The sequence below is a fragment of the Falco punctatus genome (assembly GCF_963210335.1).
Source record: "Falco punctatus genome assembly, chromosome: 3".
Taxonomy (NCBI): Eukaryota; Metazoa; Chordata; class Aves; order Falconiformes; family Falconidae; genus Falco; species Falco punctatus.
In genome coordinates this window covers 12,575,881-12,595,246 of record NC_137582.1, presented here as the reverse complement: position 1 = coordinate 12,595,246, position 19,366 = coordinate 12,575,881, and the positions used below count along the sequence as shown (strand labels likewise).

The 19,366-nt window shown below is 35.1% G+C and overlaps 1 protein-coding gene across 1 annotated transcript in view; it reads right to left on the bottom strand.

Moving 5' to 3' along the window:
* Positions 1 to 19,366, bottom strand: part of DNAH5 (dynein axonemal heavy chain 5) — a 133,007-nt gene that overhangs the window by 12,085 nt on the left and 101,556 nt on the right. Inside the window, exons 66-78 of the mRNA XM_080381124.1 lie at positions 17,794 to 18,037; positions 16,550 to 16,664; positions 15,892 to 16,082; positions 14,450 to 14,571; positions 13,452 to 13,601; positions 11,552 to 11,797; positions 9,798 to 10,017; positions 8,749 to 8,954; positions 7,736 to 7,939; positions 6,942 to 7,157; positions 4,030 to 4,242; positions 2,505 to 2,657; positions 405 to 636 (exon numbers count right to left, since the gene is read on the bottom strand). Of these exons, the coding sequence (XP_080237250.1) occupies positions 405 to 636; positions 2,505 to 2,657; positions 4,030 to 4,242; positions 6,942 to 7,157; positions 7,736 to 7,939; positions 8,749 to 8,954; positions 9,798 to 10,017; positions 11,552 to 11,797; positions 13,452 to 13,601; positions 14,450 to 14,571; positions 15,892 to 16,082; positions 16,550 to 16,664; positions 17,794 to 18,037 (2,512 nt within the window). The remainder of the gene's footprint in view (positions 1 to 404; positions 637 to 2,504; positions 2,658 to 4,029; positions 4,243 to 6,941; positions 7,158 to 7,735; positions 7,940 to 8,748; positions 8,955 to 9,797; positions 10,018 to 11,551; positions 11,798 to 13,451; positions 13,602 to 14,449; positions 14,572 to 15,891; positions 16,083 to 16,549; positions 16,665 to 17,793; positions 18,038 to 19,366) is intronic.

Below are 19,366 nucleotides of genomic sequence, written 5' to 3'. Positions count from 1 at the left end.
AAAGAGGTTATTTGGGTTTAGGTTACAGAGTTTGTGTATATAAACGTTGATCTTCCCAATCTAGGACACATTGTCCATAGAAGACTGGATGCAAGCATGTTTGTCAGAGGAGGCAGAGAACAGCTCATTTGTCATGGGTTTTAAAAGTTATTAATATCATTAAGACCAAAAGGTAGAGACCTATCTAAATATTAGGAAAAAAAGTCCTTATTATCAATTAACAAGGAAGACTGAAAACTCATTTTATATGGAAGACCAGAAAGCCTCCCCCTTTGAAAAGATTCAGTACAATGAATAGCAACAGTCTCATGAAATGCCTAAAGCCCCAAAGACTTCTATGCAGTTGAATAAAAAGTTACACTAAATTCTATCAAAATAACATCCTTTACGATATAGTTACTTACTGTTATTCTCTGCATATATCCTTATAACCGGCATCATCTCAAAAAGCACCTTGGGCTTAGATTCAGTCAGTCTCATGTTTCTTCTGTCCCAACCAGCTCCTTCCAAATACAGCCCATGTACATAGACACCTTCCAAAGGAGGACTTGTGATATCATCCTTCATCCATTTAGTGACCTCACTGCACAGCACCACGCTGTCAAGAGCCCATCCTTTGTTAGCTCTTGTTATTTCCTGCCCAAAATAGATGAAAGTATAGAGGTTACATTTTCACATGTTCACAGAGACATTTTTTTCCCAGAATTTATTAGAAACATATTTGTATGGTCACGACTTACCCTCTTCAATACAAAAATTAAACTTTTTATGGTATCTATGTTTACAGCAGTTTGACTTTTCTCTAAGAACATACAATATCTTACGACCATACCAAGTAACACAATCAATCAAACGCCAATTGTAACTGGCTCTTGAGAATATGAAAAATTCACAGCTATCATGAGATGAGAAAACATTAATTGCTTGTGCTAAGTAAAACAGTTCCAATGACAAAAGCAAAATGTGTAGTTTGCTTCATATTTTCTAGAGTTACCTTCCTTTTCCTGTGCCTATATTCTTAAATAACTGTATTCATAATAATAAAAGCTCATTTGGCTATAAAGCTACATAAAGAGACTGGAAAAAAAACAAACCAAACCCCAAAAAACCAAACTAAAACAAAGAACAGATTTGAAGATAGACATGCTTAAGATTCAACATATACTTCAAATTTAGTCAGTTAGTGCACTAGACAACACTCCTTTATCTTGCCCAGTTCCTTACTATCCCATGCCATTAAGTTATGCCAGACCCAAATTTTATCCTGGTCTTGCAAATGTTTACCAAGATCTTTGTTTGAAGTACTTGGAATTAATGTTTGTCCCCTGCCACAGTTAATTAGCTGTTTTAGAAGAGCAGAAGGTTTATAGTTCAATGACCATTCCGGCTTTTCATCATTCTCATTTCTATTTGTTCCACGATATAGCAAAGCCCAGAAAGTCATTTTGTTTTTTTTGCTTGGGACATTAGGTTGTTATGTAATGCATTCTCTTCTTAGGGAATTAGAAAAGTTCTGTAGATTTCAACTGTTTCAGATCCTGCTACTACACATTTTCCACAAGTTTGGGTCCAAAAGAAAATCCCAGTTTAGGACTGTTTACTCAGAAGAAATATTTTTTTATCCAATTCCAAGGCCTGCAATTTTAGTAGAGGGAGGTCACCAATTAGAACTTCAGTTTGACAGCCAAGCATTACACAACCCAGACCTCAGAGCAAGAGGGAAGACTTCTCTGCAAATCCTCATTTTCTCCTCCAAAAGTTAGGTTTTTCTGAAGTCCCATTGGATTTCCACCTGAGTATTCTTTCCCAATTTTACAGATTCCAGACAATTATTGTCTCCAATATGTCCCTTTATGCCGACCTACATAGATATTTATTGCATCCTTTTAAAGTAAAAAGTAGCTCACTTGTCAAAAGCAACTAGTGTGCTGAGCAACCAACACAATCACCAAGTGGGCAGTGATACATACATTAATAAATACATCAAACTTTATACTTAGTACACATTAATAAAGGAAACTCCCACTTCATGAAGACAGGCTGAATCAGCTGCTGAACTGCAGAAGTGTAATTTAAGACTAATTTTGAATAGCTACTCTGGCAAGCCTCCAGCCAGGTAAGTGCTGAACACAGACCAAAAAGAAGGAAAAAAAGAAAATAAATTTATGGGCTTAACACCTTTTCTTGGGGATATCTCAATGGTGACATGAGACATTATCAGACATTACTTCTCCAGTCTACTTTAACAATATTGTAAGGTAGCCCCTACATACATGAGGCATGGTCAAAGTAGGAAATATATTTTAATACATTAGTGGTTGATATCCTGAAAAAAAGTATGTGCAGAGGAAGAACACTTCACTCGGGAAATGTTAGACAGTTACACATCTTCCCTGCTGATACAAAGGAGCCATGCGTGTAACTCAACCATTTTCTCACACAATATGTTTTTTAAAAGGAGTGTATCAAAGAATAAGCACAGTGAAACTTTAAACACAATTTACCTGCCTCATGGCAGTTAAAAATCCTTGAGGATTAAAAAACCCCGCCATCCAGAAGCAGTTTGGTCGTCTTTCGAAAATCCAACTGTAAAACTGGTGGTTTCTTTCTAGAAGCTCAGTAAACCAGAAACCAAGTGTACTGGAAGCCCAAGATGCCTAAAAATAGTAAACAGTGTGTTCATTTTTTAATTTCATTCAACAGTTTTAAAACATCATATTCATGTTAAGAAAAGGTAATTCCTCACAAGGCAGTAAAAAACATAATATTAGCAAAGCATATTTAAAGCTAATTTTTCATATCTTAAGCTTAACCTATTAGATGAATGTTGCATCTCACTGAAACCTGAAGCAAATTCTTGCTCTGTTTGAATTCATGCCTACCATTCCATTTAGACAGGCTTAAAGATTTTTGTGATAACTGTCCATTTTATGGTGTTTTTGCAAAATTAGATAGCTGTGTAAAGTAGAAAAAAATATTGTATGCATGTCTTTCTAAAGTCAAGTTCAATGTATCGAGAAAACAGGATTTCTGCCAAAACTATTCTGTTTTTTCTAAAAAAAAAAACAAACCCAAACAAAAAAAAAAACCCAAACAAACAAAAAAAAAAACCAGCTAAGGAAAATTGAGCCGGACTATGTGAAGATTTATGATGATTTTTCTCTTTGAATAGTTGTATCATACTTGTGCTGTGAATCATCTGATTTGGTCTAGGTTTTGTACCATACAAACATCTTTTCAATAAAAACAAAACAAGCAAACACCAAAAAAACCTCTCCATCAGTTGCCATTAACAGCTCTACTTGTTCCTGAAAACAATTTCTACGTTGGAAGAAACGCTGGGAGAGCTTGGATTGTTTAGCCTGGAGAAGAGAAAGCTCAGAGGAGATATTATCAATGTTTATACCTTATGTGTTGAGAATGGAAGATGAAGCCAGATCCTTGTCAGTGACAGAAGAGGCAATGGGCACAGACCAAATGTGGGAAATTTAAGAGGTTTTTTGTTTGTTTGATGGTTGGTTGCTTTTTTACTGTGAGGGTGATCAAACACTGGAACACATTGCCCAGAGAGGTTGTGGACTCTTGATTCTGGAGAGTCCTAGAAACCTCCTCTAATTGACTGTGCTTTCAGAAGTGGGGTTAAACTAGAATATCTTCAGAGGTCCCTTCCAGCCTCTACTATTCTATGATTCTATAACTACAAGTCCTAATCTCAAAGAAAAGCAACAGTGTAGTCCACTAGTGTGGGTGCTATTTTTAAAAAATCCATCATTACATTTTAAACTATTCTCCTCTCTCTAGCTCTTTATCCTGACGATATGCAATGGGCTGTTAAAATGGGAAATACCTGCATTTCCCACAATAATTTCTGATTTTGTAAATGAAAGAGGGCTTGCTTTGACTCCAGCAGTTGCATAGTGCTGATTAAAACTTGTGTTTGAAAACAGTATTTATTGTATGTCTAGCAGTTTAATATAGCTCTACAGAAATAATTTATTTTTCCTTACAAAGCAAGTGATGTAAACCTACTTTTTTCCAACTTGAAGGGATTCTTCCATCATACATGCAGTCTAAGGCATCCCTCAGATTTTCACTCATAACAATTGTCCCATCAATGGCAAGTTTTAGATCAGTCAGAGTACTTCTCACTAAGGAAATAACTCTCTGCATTTGTTCAATTTCCTGTCGCAAAAATATGTTCATAGGCTGAAAAGGTCCCATGTTCTTTAGTTTCTCTTTTACCTGTAGGTAGAAACCCAAAGATACCTTCAAGAGAGGTTAAAACTAAATATGGCTTTATATCAAGGTTAGGCTTCGATACCATTTTAAGACATAATGCTTTTATTTAGGAAATTAAATGGTCAGTTTGGCATCTTCCTTGAATCCTCTGCAAGACAGAAATACAAGGTTTGTTCCAAGAGAAATCTGTGATGCTGAGACTGGCTATGTTTTCAGTCTAACTCATGATTTGTTCTGTATAACATCCTATAGGCTAACATCATTTAAACAGCATGTAGGCCATACCCCATTTCAAGGATTTCAGCTTTAATTCCAACAGAGAGTTCCCAAGGTTCACTTTGCACAAACCAATCAAGAGCAATTGCCCCAGCCACTCTGCCTCAACATAACAGCGCTATTTATCAGCAATGCCTGGGAGCTATCACAGTGCCAGGCAGTCCTACATTCTAATAAAACTTGCTGATATATTTTTACCCAAAAGTGAAAGTTAACAAATTAACAGCAGCAGTATGGACATAGCTAGAACTGTTGTAGTCAATATGGTCCTATTGGGAGATAGGTGAAAAAATTACATATAAAAGGTCTTGAATTCTATACAGGGTAACAGCCCTGTTCTCAGTAATATGCGTAACCTTTCTAAGTTTATCAGTATTTTGCTACACAAAAAGTATTTAAATATTATAGATATATAATATATAAAATGATTTAAATAGTTTTCACCATGTGAAAAAATTTAGTGCTTCACATTCACTTTTATTAATACAAACTAAATTTTGATGTGTCATTTTTGATCAGAAATGATCTGCCCAGAAAGAGCTCTTCTAAATTTAACAGGGCTAACTGTAGCTGTACAGTGACACTATATAGTATATGTCTTCATAAACCCCCATATCTACTCCTGGAGATGTTGAGTAGAATTTGAAAAGCGTTGGTCTAACAACTACCAAGAGATGTAGCCCATCACTAAAGCAGTACTCTTCTGAGAAATCCAACAAATTGCAATCCTTTGCAGATGTCAGACACCTGTTCAACCTTTTGGAAAGTTATAAAACTCAGGCTTCTAGAAAGACAGCAGTTCAGAAACTTCTTCAAGTGCAAACTTTTGGTAGACTGCTAGATAATTAGCATTCCAAATTCAGATACATTAACTCACCTGTTCAGATAAAATATATTATTCTAATTATGCCATTTTAGGAAAGGAAGTTTACATAATACAAAAAAACATACAGAAAACTTAAAACAACAGATGAAGACATGGGTACCTGAATAGAGTCTATACTCATGAGTATACCCCATATAAGGGAAACTTACTACTGTGTGAAAGCAGAAGAGGGCATTAGATTGTTCAAGTTTCCTTGCTCTTTCTCATAGCTCATTATCCTGACAGCAGAAATTTAGCAATCATGTCACCTAGCCTTCTATCGTGTATCGGGTCATTATGTTAACTCCCATTAAAGAGTAAGTAAAATGGCAGAAGAATAAGGATGAGATTTCCCTCTCCTCAAGAAGCAGAAGGCAGGCAAATCATACAATTAATATAACATCTTCCTGCCTAGGTGAACAGGTGGCTGCTTTGGGAATCTGTTAGTGAACTTCTTTCTGATGACACATTTGGGTGATTCACATTAATTTCACAACAAAACTGTTGTAAATGCTTTATTACCAAAATAACTGATCTTATTTGCTTTTAAGCTTTTGAAAATATAAAGAAAAAACTAAAGTACAGCATCCCCTAATATAGGAAATATAGGAGCCTTAACTATTTTACAAGCATTTTCCTCTAATTTATTTAAAGCTCATAACCAGCTTCACCTGGGAAGAGCTATAATGTCAGCATTCCAAAATTCAAGGACTCTAAAGCACAACTAAGAACTATGGAAAGACCCAGAAAAAAAAAACCAAACCAAAAACCAAAACCAAAACCAAACAAACAAAAAACCCCAACAACAACAACAGAAAAAACCCAAACAAATTGTCCACTCTGTTAAACTGTAGTCTCCAGAATGGGGACACAGAACATAGTCGATTGGAGGGTCCATGTATCTAGCCATCAGTAAATGTTTTCTAACTGTAAAACCCTCTCACCTTGAGAGTCATTCCATCTTCCACATAAACAGAAGGAAATTTTCTATTTCAGAAAAGAAATGGCTGAAAGGCAGTAGGTGTCCATTACAAATATAATTACATAGCCTATTACGTGTTAATATGGATCCTGAGAAACTAACACTAGGTTTCAATCAATGAAGCCTATCACTTGACAAGCTTTTCAGCATCCACTTCGCTGCAGAAGAAAGCAACTTAAAAATATCTCCACGATATAAGCTGAATCCCAAAGTAATACATACGTTAAAGCTGTAGTACTTCTAGAGGCATGAATTCACTTGCTGCATGACCTCAGCTCTCTACAGTGTCAACAATCTTAGTTAAAAGCTGATGATCTTACCTCCCCCATAGTGCAAATGACAACTTAAGCATTAAGTGGTTTAATATTTTGAAAGAGCTCTTATAAAAGCACTTCAGTGCACATTTAGTGACTTCATTGTAAATGTTAAGTCTGGTCAGACTTCTCCAAAAATGTTTTTGAAGTATTGCCTGTATGAATGAATTCAGACATGCTTTTAGAAAAATTAGTACCTTTACTTTTTTTAATCCACACAAAAAAAGATGAAGCCTATGTTTTTGACGGAATTTCATTAACTCACTTCAAACGGTACATAATCAGCAGGAAGCTTTTCCAGCATATCATCAGCCAGTCTGGCTACAACTGCCTCTCGAGTTTCAACTCCTCCACCAGAGCTATCTTTAGGCTGAATACTGAGGATGGTGTCCAACACGTCTTTGGAAAGTTTACTTTGGTAAGTGATATCCGCATTGGGGTGCAAACCAAACACCTCTGGTGTGTCATAAGCAGGAAGACTCTACACAGTAAAACATAAAAAAAGCACAAATGGAGACGGACTTATAAGGTAATTAAAAAACCAACAAAAACAAAACCAACAGAACCCAAAACCTTACATTGTGAAGTAAGAAGCTAGATCTCTTCAAACAGTCTTAGGGCAAACAACTTGCTGTGATGTATTTTTCATGTCACAGCCAAAATCACACCAACGTTAACAATAAACTCAGTTTTAACCTTTATATGCTATTTTAACATTCAATTTGTACCTTCATATATCTACTCCTTATTTCTGTGAGGTTGTACCCAATTTTTGTTGTACTACATTCTTTGCCCTCTTTAATACTCTGTGTCTTCAGGTATGCCCCTCAAGCAAATCAAATGAAAAAGAAAAGATTCCTGCATGACAATGATAACATTGATGACAATTAGTTGTCACTAATAGATATGCAGACCTTTAGAAAGCAATAAAGAATCTATGAATGAAAGATAAAATACAGGTACTTAGAAGAAAAGACAAAATTTAGGGACTCAGGAACTTATAAAAAACAAGTGAATTGGGCTGGGGTTTTGTGTGTTGAAAAGCTTTCATTTACCAACCTGTATGTACTGAAGGTATTGATCCACCGTAGTACATTTGGGTATGCTGTATCCTTTGTAGAAGCTGAATTCTTGACTGAATGTATTTTCACTGAACCAAATCTTTACAAAGATGTTCATGAGTCTTTTGTCATAGTCATCTGTCACACGGCCACCATACTGAATCTCACCTATCATGTAACAAATAGTACTCCAGGAGATCCCCTAAAACCAAGAAGAAAGTACTGACTTAAACTAATCCTCTTCTCACCTATTTACATCTTCCTTACTAAGAACCGCTAACATACCAAATCCTGCATGTCTGTCCCTTTGGGAAGAAAGTTATTTTCTTACTACTCTATTACATACTTACTACTACTATAACGCTGCATTTTTAGAACACCTTCAAGGATTTCTCAAGATAGTTATTTGACAACTAATTCAAGAGGCTATTCCAGCATCAGGGCAAGAGGGATACAACTATATTCTAATCATGCTTTCAACTTCATTTAAAATGCCAATTGCAAAGTGATCTGCCACAGACTTCTATATGACAACGATCATAGGGAAATAAGGAAGAAAGAGGAATACTTACATAGTCATTTAAAGCCACTTTCAATTTCTCCATGCTACCAAGATAGGTTGGAGGGGGCAAATCTTATTATTTTTAATCAAAATAGATTTAAAAAAAAGAATGTTTTAAATACAGTGGTCCATTTGTAACTATGTGACTTAATTAGCATTGAAAAGAAGGTCTGTACTTCTAAGATTCATATTTTTGAAGTTTTCAGAGGGGATGGCTGGAGGGATTTTAATTTTTTTTTTTTTAACGTATAGGTTAATATAGAAACTTAACATCCACAGGATTCTAAGCCTGCTGCTCTACAGACATGTATACTTGGAATGTTGAATATTTGTGGAAAGAAACAAAAGAATCATTTAAAACCAGGTTTGTGTTTCAGTTATTTGGAACCATGTATACACATTCCGCTACTAGAAAGATCCATCACCCTAATCGACCTTCCCCTAATTACCTTCTTGGCATCCACGCCATCCAAGTGGTTTTGAATGAACTGCACAGTAGCATTGAAATCAGCTTGATTAAACTCATAGGGTATATTCCAACCCAGCGATCCAAACTTGCGTCTTTCTTGAACAGTGGAGTGTAGAAAGGCCACAGCATACAGCATTGGTTTCCATTGTACCATGTCACTGACATCTAGTAAATCCTGGCTGACACCTATTGATTGTAAGTGAGCTTTTTAAGAAACACAGTAGTAGTATTTTTCAAAACTACTTCAAATCAGTGCTAAAACATCACTCCTAGAGATATTCAGTTGGCTTTCTCGCTTCTTCCAAGAGTGAGTTATTGTCCTACAGAGTGTTCTATGCTGGAGACAGTTCAAAAAATGTTATTGGAGAGGAAGTTTTTACAAGGGCATACAGCAATGGGACAACTGGTAATGGTTTTAAGCTGAAAAGTGATAGATTTAGATTGGCTGTTAGGAAGAAGTTCTTTACTGTGTGGGAGGCGACACACTGAAGCAGGTTGCCCAGAGATGATGTGGATGCCCCATCCTTGCAAGTGTACAAGGCCAGGCTGAATGGGGCTTTGCGCAACTTTATCTAGTGGACGACGTCCCTGCCCATGGCAGGGGGTTGGAACTAGATTAACTTTAAGGTCCCTTCCAACTCAAACCATTCTATGATTCTGTGATTAAGTTGCTCAGCTTAAGACTAAAGACTAATGTAAAGAGCATTTAATAGCCAGAGATTAAAATGTCAATTTTCTGCCACAAAACTTCAAACTGAGATATCAGAAGCCAATGTCTGAGAAAATAAAAAGCATTTCCTATTTTGCTGTCCAATTTGTTCTAGCAACAGAACTTCAGCACATCTTCTCTTCCTTTTAATTTTCACAGCTTCTGGCTCAAACCAAGGATGAGGTTTCCTGTCATTGTTATGATCATTTCCTCCTACTAGTTTACACCTATTATCAGTGGCTACAATCTAAGCACACAATAATACCAGAGTCAAAAATGAGCACAGTTAAATTTTAAATCATTATCACTCTAGCACTCACCACTATATGTTCTCTTCAGTCCAGCTCTGAGCCCTTGTGGTGGTTCATTGGTAAACTTAATAGACATTTGAAGAAGGGTGATGGGAAACTGTTTGTGAATGTCTGTTGTCATCCACAGTCGAAAGTTTTCATGGACAGTCTCTGTCTCTGTTACAGTGTCCATCAACTCATCCAAAAAGTCAAGACCAAGGTGGCAGTTTTGCAGAAGTGCCCAATCTCCCTAGTTTAAAACAGCAGAATATAAAGTTATCAACATTGTTTACAAACTGAAATCACTAAAATCACTCTTTATTTATGCTGTAGGTTAGAAACAAAGCCAACGCATCTAAGCTGTAGCAAAATATACCATGTTTAAGTGCTTATCAGATCTGTTAAAGGAAGAAATCCTGCACAGTCAATTTCTCACCACTGGCTCACCAAATCAAAACCAAGGCCTTAATCATTTGATTTCCTGTACATTTCATGTAGAGAAGCCAGTAGTTATAGTAATGGGACACATGCAATTAACAAAGTATTTTCTCTCCAAAAGAAAGCTTGTGTGAGGTAAGCTATGGGCTGTTCCTTCTGGAGGCATTGTTAGCTTGTTTGGTTTTATCATCTAAACAGGTGGTCCTTACTTGTCAGTCTAGTCTTCTCAAGTAGTCCCTACCTTTTCCATTTCAGTACATTTAAAACATATCTGGACATGATTATAGAGCTGATAAACAGATAAATCGTGATTTATTTAAGGGAGCTCAGAAGTAGCTCCATAGAACAAGCTACTAAACCTTGTTCATCAGAAGGGTTACAGGCTTGGAAAACAACTAAATATACATACTTAATTAATCTATTGCTATCAATCAATAAATATCAAACTTTCTGACATGAACTACCATACTTCATATATACATCTAACATATGTATTCATTAAGAGTGTATGTGAAACAGCGAGGAAAAGTAACTGCATTTCTCTTAACTAAACAAAAGGAGCTTTTATTTTTTTAATTAGTTTCTTCTCATGTGATCTGATGATTAGCTTTAGCTTTTAATGTGAAGTTGTCAAATGAGAATCTGGGGCAGAAGTCAAAGGAAAACTAGTTATACACACAGGGTAGAAGCTCATAACACAGGAGCACAAGTTTGATCCATTCACATCAGCAGACATAGCAGTACCACCACCTGATGGGCAAAGCATGCTAAATTGTAACATTTCAGGTTTTCTTTCTCATAGAAAACATTTTATTTTTTCAATTTTCCCATGTTGGATGTCTAAAATGCCTATGCTACCAGACAGCCATCCCAATTCAAAATCCAGACTACAGCAATACAAAATATTTTTCTATACAGCCCTGTTTTTCTCAGGGTTATGTAATTATCAATAGTATAGTTGGAATTAATCTTCTTTATTTAACAAAATACATTTGTATTACAAAAACACAAAACTGGGAAAATGTTGTAAAATTTTTGGTGAAGAATATTTAATATTCGTGCAATCCAAACAATCATTCAACTATGGTCATCAGTCAACAACCTATACATAACAAAACCTCCATTTTATATGAGAAAAACACTGATGCCTGCACAGTATCAAAGCTTGTTATGGTCAATTAAATGACTCCAAAAAGACAGTTCTATTGCTTAGAACACTTATACAAATAAATAAAGGCTCTCGCGTCAGCATTACCTACCCACCAAACAACTTCATTTCATGACAAGATTTTCATTTCTAAGTGTTTAATACAGATACAAAAAACATTCAGATTTTTGTCTCTTACATGAGCCATTGTCTGCTGTAGAAGCTTACGAGCATGGATTTCTTGACCCTGGCCCATGGAAACATAACGTGTCTCTGTCTTCAGTCTTTTTCCTAAAGCAATAATAGAGTCTGTAGGATCAGAGCCCATGGAAAGAAAGCATATGAGAGGAGTACGTGGATCTGACTCTTCCCATGTCTTCTCCAAGTCCAAGATGACTCCCTCTGCATATTTCTCCCCCATAGTGTCAATTATGTATTTTCTTGCCTGTATTAAAAGGGGTAAATTTAACCCATGATGTAATCATTTAATACTGTTTTCTTTACAGCTTAAATACAACCAATAAGTAAACTGAAGAGCAAAGGCTGCTATAAGTTTATATGAGAAACACAAGAATGCCACATATTTATGTTAACATACCATATTGTCTTTGAAGGCGTTATTTCTTACAGCCTTATAACACCAGTAAAAACTTCAAAAATAATTACTCTATTACATATATCTTCATGTATTGTTATATATAATACCTGTAATTACAGTATAATAAACATAATAACCCTACTAAACCTTTAGAAAGTTTTTCATGATTTAAAGATGGTTTCTACAGTAGATAGCATAACTTGTAACCTTAAATTCTAGCTTTCCTTTCCAAATGCTAGAGGAATAAAGGAGGAAAGGATGGAAGACATCCTTCAGATGTGTTAGGTCTTTCCCACTTTTGTGCTTAAACAAACAACTAATTAATATTGATGAAAATAACTGTCACTAAATAGAAGATCCAGAGGAACAGGTGAAGACCACCTCTGTTATTCCTTATTTATTTATTTTGAAAATTGTTATGTTATTGATCTTTTTTACTAAGAAATAGAAAAGGCTGTTTCAAACAGTCTGAAACTATCTTGTATTCTTTCCCACTACGTTGCTTTTGTCTTAGAGCAATCTTCCCCTTAATACCTCTGGGTAACTTTTCAGAGACAAAAGATAATCAGCATTTAGCAAACATCAGTTTTCATAAAACCATCATAAGATGAAAGTGCATCTTCTCCCTATTAACAGAACTGAGGAACTCATTTTGCACAATCCATTTCAGATACATAGCACAATCTGAGAGAATCATTATACAGCACCATTTACCCCTCTATTGATTGCAGTTATACCAATAACTGCTGAGACTCTCTCTGAATTTGGTCACAATGCCTAACGGTTTGCATGCACAAAATTAATACCACACTTTAATGATGCATTTTGACTTCATTAAATTGCCAACCATTGCTCTGAAATTGTCAGCAATTGCATAATTTTTATTCTTTTGCACTGGAGAAGTATACATAGATTAAAAATAGGTTCCTAGAAGTTTATTTTTCTTAAGAACAGGTCTAACCATTTAATAAACTTTATTTTTATATTTCTCTGCTTTCTAAATAGATGGGTTTATATTAAAAAAATTAAACAGATGTTAATGGAGACTTTTTTTTTTTTATTTTTTCCATGCAAGAAAGAGTTCCTCAATTAAATCATTGTCATGTTATGTTTTCACTCAGTAAACTGAGTTCATTAAAAGATTTTACTTCTGCCTAACATGAGGATACTTCTACAATTCCACTGATTAATATCAGCAAGGACAGTCAAAAATACCTTCTGCACTGGTAAAGCAGAACTGGATAAACACATACATTTCCAGATGAAATCCTACCTCCATAGTAAAAACATCAGCTACCATTCACTCAGTATGTTGGAATTATTTTGCTACCACTGCCCTTGTAACAAAGGCATAAATTGTCTGAAAAGAATTTCAGAAAACATAATGTAAAGGTCCATTACAAAAATGAGTTTAGCATTAAATAAAGAAATACTGAACTGCAATCATGTAACTATTATTCTAATGACACCTAAATATACTATGTTGGCTATATAAATGTACCTGAGCTATAGTCCTGTCAGGACACCAAGATCTGATAAGAAGAAGGTGTCTGAAGCAGTCCAGGGATTGACCATAGCCACTAGGAACCTGTTCTTCTTCAGGATTATCACTATCAAACCAGATTTTCCACTGTTTCTCTGCTCTGGAAATCTGCAGTTATACCATCAGAGTAAATGACACTAAACAAACAAGTCACATTTCAACTGCAACAAAGTCACAAACTTCTAGTGAGGGTCAGAGACACATAATCCACACACAGTCATTTGTTTATCAATGTTAATACACAGATTTCGTACAGCTATTAAAAAAGAAAGGACAAGCTTTCAGATTTTAAGTACGAAATTGTAGAATGCAACAATTCCCTTAAGTATTCATATTCTGAAAAAAATGAGCTACCACTCTGTATTTTCAATTAATGATAGATATAATGGCATAGCAAGGTCAGAACACAGATAGCTAGGCTCAGACATAGCTTTGAGAACCGGAGGTACATATCTTCTCCCCACATGACTGTATAGAATGTGCTCTTCACATATGCCAAATGCTGTTTACTTACTCCATTAGCTATCATACACCTAGTGTCCATTAAGACTATTCATAGAAGTGTTGAATTTAGTAAGCATCCCTTCCCTCTTACTCCATGTAGCCAGAGAAATATTGGAACTAGCATCATAAAACATAGTGTAAAAAAGTACAAGAGGAATGCAAGCCTAACAACCAGAATACAATTCAAACTGCATTATTTAAATTGGATAATAGCAAGTTGTATCCCAATACAAAAGTAGTACAATTATATAGGGTGTGAAACATGCTACTTTCTTCCTATTTTCCTGGGAGTGGGGGTTTATGTCCTTTTATTAAAACAGGTGGCTAGAGAGCTGGGGCCACAACAGCTTCATTCTGTTTTATAAAATAAACCAGTTTCCCACCACATGCTTTGATCAATACCAGATGATCACTGTCAAACAACAGGTTCATTTTAAAAAGCTCTTACTTACTTGATCAAGGATACCTGAAAATTGTTTAAGCTTACTGAGCTCCACCAAGTTCAGCCAAGTCATATCCAGAATCCATTTAGCTGGCTTAGGAGGACAAGCTTTAAGGTCTAGGGAAGCACCACCTGCAAGAAATTAGGATTTAGTTATAACTAGAACTATTAGAGACACCCAAAAGACGAAAAAAAACAAAACAAAACAAAACAAAACAAAAAAAAAAAACAAAACCAAAAAAACCCCAACCCCAAAACCTACTTGGAAAATGTAAACTAGATTGTGCAAGACTAGTGCTTATGACTACGTCTTCCCAGTTTGGAGAAAGACTACTTAATAACTAAGGACAGTCGTGAAGACATTCCTGAGTTAGGTAACAAGCAAAATTTATTTTCAAATCTTTTTTTTCAACTTACTTTAAAACATTATTTTTTAAAATCCATAACAGCTTCCCATAACAAGTTAAACCTATTTTTTTACTGTAAAAGAATAAGCTTGAGTTTATAGAGAAAAAACTGAAGCAGCTTAATTTCAGTGGGGTTTTTGTTGTAGATAATGCAATAACTTTGCCTACATGTACATTTGCCTTCCTCGGTATTCAACTGAAGTTAAAAGAAAGCAAACGCAAAATAAAAAGAAAACACAAGCTAAAAAAATCCATATTTTTAATCATGAGGTTACAGGGGTTTTCTACCTTGTAAAGTCATGCCACCTTTCATGAAGCGGAGTTTGTAGTTTGGTTAGTTTATATTAATATTTGTTTTTATGATCTACCTTAAACTTAATCTTTGTTAACCCGTTTCTCTTCTGAGGATTTACTATTTCTTTGTGCATTGTGCCTGAAAATAAGTGCTTGTTTGGAAAAGATATTCTGAAGATTCAACATGGAAAAATTAACAGTTATGATCCATAAATAAATGTTGCCTGCAAAATTAAGTATCCTGGAAAGATAATACAAAATGAATCCAAGCTTTCAAGTGAAGATACACAGTGCTTGCATGCAATTAAGACTGAAGGCATGAACTTGTCACATTCAGCTAAAAGCCTGACATTCTTTTGAACTGCTAGCATCACTTTCTGTTCCTATTTGCTTGCTTGCCTCCTGAAGTTACCAAATTAACTGAAAAATGTTTAGTATAATAATTTTTCTAATTTGAACAAATAGCTAGTAGCATTTGAGCAGTAATCATAAACATCAACTGAAAGGATACTTAACAGTTTTCCTTTAAAATTCTCACAATTCTCAAAGCTATATTTATCAATATCCAGTGTGCTGCTATAAATTAGAACTGCCATACAATGTTGTCTGTCACCAGAACAGAATGATAAGTATGTATTCTTTCAATTGACTGGCTTTTCATGTGCAAAAGGAAACGGCAGGTTGTCTAGGAGATACAACTACAGCTACAATAATATATGTGCCCTGCTTAAAATTGTTCTGTAATTCCAACCTTTAATAAGTGTCAGAAATTCTTCATGCTTCACTCTGTTTCTTTGTATATCAATCTTCAATGTAAGTAATAATGTGAAAAGAAACTTGTGCTCTTCATAGAGTCCTCGGGCAGCATATTTGAATACTTCATATGTCATATGTTCAATAATATTAGTAATCCTCTTGCTAGTTATAGGGCTTTTGCTAGACCTGTTGGAAGAAAGGTCTGCAGTTGAAACACCAGTTTGAATAGGCTTTATTGAAGGGAATACCACGTAAAAGACCAAAAGCCATAGTTCAGAACTTTCAAAACATGAAAAAATAATTGATCACAAACACAGAATAGCAGACAGCAATCTAGCAACAACTTTCAGATTAAAGAAGCAACAAAAAAATTCCTTTCTAATCAAGCCTTTCTGCATAGCTGTAAATCAACACAGTATAACGGTTTTTAATCACCCATTGACTAATTTTTAAAGACTGGAGGTACATTTCAAAGTTCTTTGCCTTGGTAACTAACAGACAAAGGCTTATGAGTATTTAAACTGACAATTCTTGTCAAGTCTGTAACAGGCAACACTGTTCTTTCTTACATTAGTTACAACAAATATTTACTGTACTACAACCACCTCCAGGACTGGATAAATACAAATGATATTTATTGTTATCTAAATTACCTGGCTAGGGAGAGATCAAAAAGCCCCAAAAACTGTCGAAGCGAAGTCTGATACATCACATTGACCGTGCTCATCTCAGTAATAAGGAAGTATAAGATGCTACCTCGAGTTGCAACTGAAGGACAGGAAACAAGACTGTGTTCAAAGTAGAAATGCAAAGCAGGAAACTTTAACTCTCTACAACAATAGTGAGTTTAACACTAATGCTAACTGAAGATGCTTGAGTTGCCTCCATTGTTTACTAACAAGAAAAATAATTAAAACCTTAATTTGATCCTTATTTATACATCAGGGGGAAAAAAGTCTTTTCTGTAGTTAATGCATACTATGTAAAGTTCCATTTGCAAATATGAGCATATTTGGAGATCATCTGGATAGTATACTGCAATATTTAGATCATCAGTAGAACATATAAAAAGTAAGATGGTTTTTCTTTTTAAAAACAAAGATATTGTTTGAGTATCCAAATTTTACAGATTTGACAGGAGTCATATAAAAGCCAAATTAACTCTATTGATTTAACTTGCCCAGCACTGATTTAACTTACTTTCAGCAGTCATTTAGTTTTAAATACAAAGGTTTTACAAAATCTACGATGATTCTGGTACACTAACTGTACCATTTTACACATTTTCTAAAATGCAGGTATAACAATTCCAGAGAGCTTTTTTTTCATTTCCACTTTGTTCATGTCCTCTCCTGTCAAGTTAAAAGCCAAAAGACTAATGAAATGGTGCTGAGTATAACAACTTAGGGATCTATAACATAAGATAAACAAAGGATTCAGCCAAACAGATACAAAAAGCATTTAGAATTATAATGGGCCCCAAAAAGAATGTCAACATGTTGAACTAAAACACAGTTACCTAAATACCCTCATAACTGGTCTCATTGACAGCCCATAAAAAGCATCAACATTTTGTGAGCTAAGGAAGAACAACCAAGACCTCCCAAGTTCCTTGCCCACTAGACTAGATGGACTGGTACACTTGTATATAGAGCAATGGGAACTCCAGGGAGAGAATACATCGTTCCATTTCAGAAATTCCACATGAAGCATAACATTGACTATTTTCTCCACCGTAACTCAGTATGACATTTCCTAGATACATTTTACTTACAGCAAAACACAGATCCTTTCCACCCATTATGGTCTTCCTGTTCTCATCCTACCATTTCTCCTACTCTAAGTATTACTGTTTTAACCATACACTCACTTGTCTTTCCTCACTACCTTCACTCACCAGGTCTATACTCTTCACGGGCTGAGTTGATCTGTACTTCAGTTTCAGCAGAAGTTTGTAGTTTCTGTGTTACCTCCTCAGCGGTCTTCTTAGTGTTATTCAATACAATTATTAAACTCTCATCATCTACCAGAGAAGTTTTAGTGCTTGTAAGTCGGAACAAAAGGTTATCTTCTAGGTCTTTAATCCTTCTTTTGTTCATAGTCACAACTTCAATAAGATCTGTTCTTTCTTTCTCTAATTCCTGTTGAAATGCATGGTAATATTTGGAAAACAGAAGAAAATAAAAAAATAAAAACAAAATGAAACAAGCAATTTCATTTTAAAAGTACTGATCCTACTAAAACAGTGTAGGTCAAGAGAAACTGTACTAATTCAGGGAAAGAAGTCCAGTGATATTTCTGACAGCAGGTCTGTTGCCAGGTTTCTGAACCTGCCACAAGTATGCATTAATAAATCATTTCAACAAATACAATGGAGCATGCTCATATCATGCCTTAATAGAATTAGAAAATCAAAATAGTAATTGTTTTTCTTCTTTTTCTGTTTCAGACAAAGAGAAGTGCAGACACCTTTCCAGGCATAGGATTTTATTTCACTCCATCTAATGATATCCTCATTTATGCCCTGTTTTCCAATCACCATGCTGAAAATACAGTTGTAGTAATGATGAGCATCCTTAGTCAACAAAACAAACATCAAATATTTCAAGAAAAGCATCTAAAAATACTCCTCCATCAAACAGGGATAACTTCAGTCTCTCACTAAAATGCTTCATGGATTAAGAAAAGAAAGCATGTAGAACTCAAACTGAGTTGCATCACTAGAAGTATTTAGTCGATTACATTTAATAATACAAGCTGGGTGGTTTATATACCCTCTTTGTTTTCCAGTGGTCATATATAAAAGATGGATACATGTTGATTAACAGCTTTAGATTAACAGAGAATAAAAAACAAAACCCTGTTTAAAATGTCTAGAAAAATATGTTCTTCATAGATGAAAGGCCTTTTAGTTCATTTGCAAACTACTTTTAAAATTAAACTTTAAAAAGTTATTATGAATGAATCCCTCAGAGATAAAAATACTCCACTGAAACAATACAAAATGTTTCAATATAGTGAAGTAAAAAAGGGAGAGGATGGGTTGAGCATCTTTCGTAAGATAAGGATAATATGAATCTTATGAATCAACAAGTGAGCCAGTTGGTAGAAATATTAGCTATGTTTTCAGAAGTACTCCTTCACTGTTCACAAAGGTCTGGTGGATAGTTCAAACAACCTCTCCAAAGCTGGAAGCTGTGTGTTCACTTCACCTTTGCCAAGTCCACTTTATAACTGCAGACAGGCTGATACTATTCCAAAAGAACCAGGACAACGCTAAGGAATACATGGTCCCTCATAGAGCAGTAGATACATTATGAACCCAAGACCTTAGCAAGCCTTAAGGAAAGGTTTTACTCCCCCATTTGAGTAGACTTCGTTTATATAGGTTTGCAACACTGTTATGCCTTTTTAGATTTTTGTTTAATTGTTTTCCCACATTCTAAACTTGTGGCTTTCTTTTTCTTACA